This window comes from Herpailurus yagouaroundi, unplaced genomic scaffold (genome assembly GCF_014898765.1).
Source record: "Herpailurus yagouaroundi ecotype Mexico unplaced genomic scaffold, PumYag 203, whole genome shotgun sequence".
NCBI classification, from domain to species: Eukaryota; Metazoa; Chordata; class Mammalia; order Carnivora; family Felidae; genus Herpailurus; species Herpailurus yagouaroundi.
Window position 1 is genome coordinate 17,804,840 of NW_024412434.1, and position 4,789 is coordinate 17,809,628.

General features: G+C 40.6%; 1 protein-coding gene across 1 annotated transcript in view; it reads right to left on the minus strand.

The window, feature by feature from the left end:
- The window catches only part of TMEM236 (transmembrane protein 236), a 53,112-nt gene extending 49,216 nt beyond the window's left edge, over window positions 1-3,896 (minus strand). Inside the window, exon 1 of the mRNA XM_040451295.1 lies at window positions 1,958-3,896. Coding sequence (XP_040307229.1) covers window positions 1,958-2,085 — 128 coding nt within the window. The 5' untranslated portion in view covers window positions 2,086-3,896. The remainder of the gene's footprint in view (window positions 1-1,957) is intronic.
- Window positions 3,897-4,789: the final 893 nt, after the last annotated feature.

Below are 4,789 nucleotides of genomic sequence, written 5' to 3' on the forward strand. Positions count from 1 at the left end.
AAAAAAAACTAAGAACAAACTGAGGGTTGATGGGGGATGGGAGGGAGGAGAGGGTGGGTGATGGGTATTGAGGAGGGCACCTTTTGGGATGAGCACTGGGTGTTGTATGGAAATCAATTTGACAATAAATTTCATATATTAAAAAAATAATAATAAAAAAATTTTAAAAAAATTAAAAAAAAATAAAAACTATGAAAGAAATACCAACAAAAAAAAAAAAAAAAAAAGGAACATCACAGGCATTTGAGTTACAAACCAACCAACCAGCCAACCAACCAAAACCCATCTGATTCCCACTGCCCATCCCCACTCCATCTGAGAATGTCGCAGGCCAGACATCTCAAAGTCTTCTGACAGTTATTGGGTTGGTAATTTGCTCTAACCATTAACCTATAGACTTGTTTCTCTACAAGTGCCTCTTATTAATTACCTGATTAATTACTAAGCAAAATGAAATCAGTATGATAGTTAACACCACCTGTTACATAATCAAGGCCTTAAATGACTCTCAAGATAACATTGCATTATTAAACACGAAAATAACTCCAGTGCATTGGACAGTTCTACAAAATAAAATGGCATTAATGTTTTCGCTGCTGCACAAGGTAGAGCTTATGGTCTCATAAAAACAGAATGCTGTGTATACAGTCCAGATTGCTGCAAAAATATTTCCGAGTTTCTAACTGACAAATACTCAGATTGGCACTTTAAATGATCTCTCTCTTTCCTTTAATAATGAGTTCAATTCCTGGACAAAAGAAAGATTTGTGTCGACTATCAAAGGACTCTTATGTGGGCTTCTTTTTCTTTGTGTTATTTTAATCATGTTTTGCTGTTCTCTCCCATGTCTCTCCATCTGGTGCCAAGACTCCTTTGCTGCCACAACTTCAAGCCAACAGATAATCCTTTCTGCTCAAGGAGACTCCCATATGTTATCAACTCTAGCTACAGCTGCCTTAGCCTTTTCTAACTCCTATTAAATTCTCAACTGACCAACCTTGACCCATAGGTACGGGACATCTCTACACCCCTAAGTCGGCAGGAAGAAGATTCAGAAGATGAGATCTTCCACCTTCAACAACCTTAAAGATTTAAGGGTCTAACTGTTCAGGGCGGAAATGATGAGGGACACAAAAGCAAGAGAAATGTAGCTTAAATTCCATCTCCTTACAGCTTGCGGCCCACTGACAGACACCCAAAATGTACAGAGTGTCACCTTGCTCAGGGAAATCATGGCTGCCTCATTGCCTTAGTGTTTCTGTTTTACTAAAGACTAAGAGTTACCTTATCCTAACAGCAGCTAGCCCCTCAAGGTCTTGAAAGCCTTAGAGCTTTCTCCTTAGAGACTTAATCCCTAACCCCCACTAACTTAAAAGTATATAATCAGTCACTCCTCATAACCCCAATGCAGCTCTTTCTGCCCTCGGGCCCTGTCCCCGTGCTTTAATAAAATTACCTTTTTACACCAAAGACATCTCAAGAATTCTATCTTAGCCATTTGCTCAAGGACCCCATCAAATTCGATCAAACATTTAAAAATAATTAATAGCAATCCTTCTTAAATTCTTCCAAAAAAATGGAGGGAACACTTCCAAACTCATTGTATAGGCCAGCATCACCCTGATATCAACACCAGACAAAACACCACAAGAAAACTACAGGCCAATATACTTGATGAACATGGATGCAAAAATCCTCAACAAAATATTAGCAAACCTAACCCGACAGCACAGTAATGGTATATGGATCATACACCCTAATCGAGTGAGATTTATCCCTCGGACACAAGGATGGACCAATACACATGATCAAACAAGGTAACACATCACATTGACAGAATGAAAGACAAAAATCACATGATCATTTAAAGTAAGTGCAAAAAAAAATTACTTGACAAAATTCAGCATCTTTTCATGATACTCTCGAAAAATAAATAAAAAGTATGGAAGGAACTTACCTCAACTCAATAAAAGCCATATATGAAAAGCCCACAGCCCACATTGCGATCAATGGTAAAAAGCCAAAATCTTTTCCCCTAAAATCTGGAATAAGACAACACCTGTTAGGATAACTATTATTCCACATACCCACCCTCCAAAATAATAAGGTGGTTACGATGGATATGGAGAAACTGGAACCTTTGTATACAGTTAGTGGGGATGGAAAATGGTGCAGCCGCTATGAAAAATCTTACGGAGGTTCTTCAAAATATTAAAACATAGAACTACCACATGATGGGGCAAACCCACTTATGGGTATTCATCTAAATGAACTGAAATCAGGATCTTGAAGAAATTTCTACATTCCCATGTTCATTATAGCATTTCACAACAGCCAAGTTGTGAAAGTAACCCCCGTGCTCATTAACAGATGGATGGATATAGAAATGGGTCTAGAAATCGTGGTATAACAGACACTGGAATATTATTCAGTGTTGAAAAAGGAAGGAAGCCCTACTGTTTGCAACACATGGGTGGACCCGGAAAACATGTGAAGTGAAATAACTCAATCACAGGAGGACCAATGCTAAATAATTTCCTCCTACAAGAAACATCAAGACAATCAAATGTCGAGGAGAGTTCAGAGGAAGATGGCAGAGGAGGAGGAGGATGAGCTCACTTCATTTCATGGGCCTACAAAGATAACAGCTACATGTGTACAACTAACTCTGGAAAAAAAAAAAAAAACCCAAATTGGCAGAACAGAACTTCCACAGTTAATCATAGAGAGGCCACGTGTAAAAGAGTAAGAGGGGCAGAGACACGGTTGGGAACCACACCCATGGTGAGACTAACCACAGATAGGAGGGAATCCACAAGCTAGGAGAAGGGGGAGGTTCAGACCCACCCCAGGCACCCCAGGCACCGGGGACCTATGCTGGGAAGACAAATCCCCATAACATTTAGTTTGAAAACCAGGGAAGCTTAACTTCCTGAGCTTTCAGAATTAGCGAAGCTTAATTCCAGGTACTTTAAAAACCAGTGGGCTTAGTTCAGGGAGGGCCAGAAGGCAAGAGGAAACTGAGTTTCCACCCTTACAGAGCCAACATACTAAATAGCTCTGCTGAGACACAGCATAGAAACAGCAATTTGAAAAGCACATGGGGTGTTACATAAAGGAGATTCATTTACCAATCTCAGAACATACTTTTGAGGAGAAGAGATCTTCAGGAGACTTCTCCAAGAACAAAAGTGCTGTTTGGCACCTTTTCTCTTGCCTCCCCCCAGCTTAGACAGCCGTACGTTTGCGGGAACCAGTCCAAACTCTCTCCGCCTATCTTGGTGGCACTGCACGTCCTGCCCTCACATTCCCCTATGGTCCTGCCCTATCCAAACCACCCATCTTAGCAGATATCCCTCCAAAGCAACTCCTGCCTTGCCACACCCTTCAAGCAGCCCCAGCAGGGACTAGTGCCCCAGGAAAGTGATTCCTGCCCTAGAGGGAAAGGGAGACAACCCCACACACCAGTGCTCTCACAGCTCTAGCAGGTGAGGTTTTTAGCTGGCTATGCAGGGAGATGGCCCAGCTGTTCAGTGCACAAGAAGCTGCAGCAGACAAACTGAGTGTGGACAGCTAGTCTGACTACTGACATCACCCATCTACAAGCCCATGGTGACCGCAAAAAGGCTACTCAACAGTGAGAGATCAAACCCTGCCCAGTGCATTCACAGCAGGCAAAGTAGGTCATTGCAATTGACTGGACTGAGCAAATAGGGTTCAGCCACAATAGTAGAACATGTGTAGTGCACAGAGGAGATGCACTTGGGATGCCGGGTTCTGATGACCAGAGGGCATTGTGCTATAGGGCACCACTGGACCTCTTCTTTACAAGACTACTACTTTCAAGACCAGGAAATATAACCGACCTTCCTAATACATAGAAAACAGAGAGTAAGGAAAAATGAAATGGAGATTAGGAACACCTGATAAACAATTTGAAGTAATGATCATAAAGATACTCACTAGACTTGAGAAAAGAGTGGAGGATCTCAGGGAGACCTTTAACAAAGAGATAGAAAAATATAAAAAGGAACCCGTTAGAGATGTAGAACTGATTAACAAACAAAACATATGGTAGAGGGAATCAAGAGCAGACTGGAGGATGCAGAAGAACAGGTGGGCAATCTGGAAGACAGAGTAATGGAAAGCAACCAAGCTGAAGAACAAAAAGAACATAGAATAATGAAAAATGAGAATAGGTTAAGGGAACTCAGTGACATCATCAAGCATAACAGCATGACATTATAGAGATCCCAGAAGGAGAAGGAAGAGAGAAGGGAGCAAACAACTCTTCTAAAGAAATAGTAGCTGAAAACTTCCCTAATCTGGGGAAGGAAATAGACATCCAGATTCTGGAAAAACTCCTAACAAAATTAACCCAAGGAGAGCCACACCCAGACAGATTTAATTAAAATGGCAAAAAAAAAAAAAAAAATAGTGATAGAGAATTTCATAAGCAGCAAGAGAAAATAAAACAAGTACCTACAAGGAAAATCCCATAAGGCTATCAGTTGATTTTTCAGCAGAAACTTTACAAGCCAGAAAGGAGTGGCATGATATATTCAAAGGAAAAAAACCTGCAATCAAGAACAATCTACCCAGAAAGGTTATTATTTAGAATAGAAAAAGAGATAAAGAGTTCCCCAACAAACAAAAGTTAAAGGAGTTCATCACCAATAAAGCAGCATTACAAGAAATATTAAAGGCTTGCTTGGGTGGAAAGAAAAGGCAGTAACTAGAAGAAAACTGTGAAAGAGAAAAAACTCACAGGTGAATGCAAACATATAAT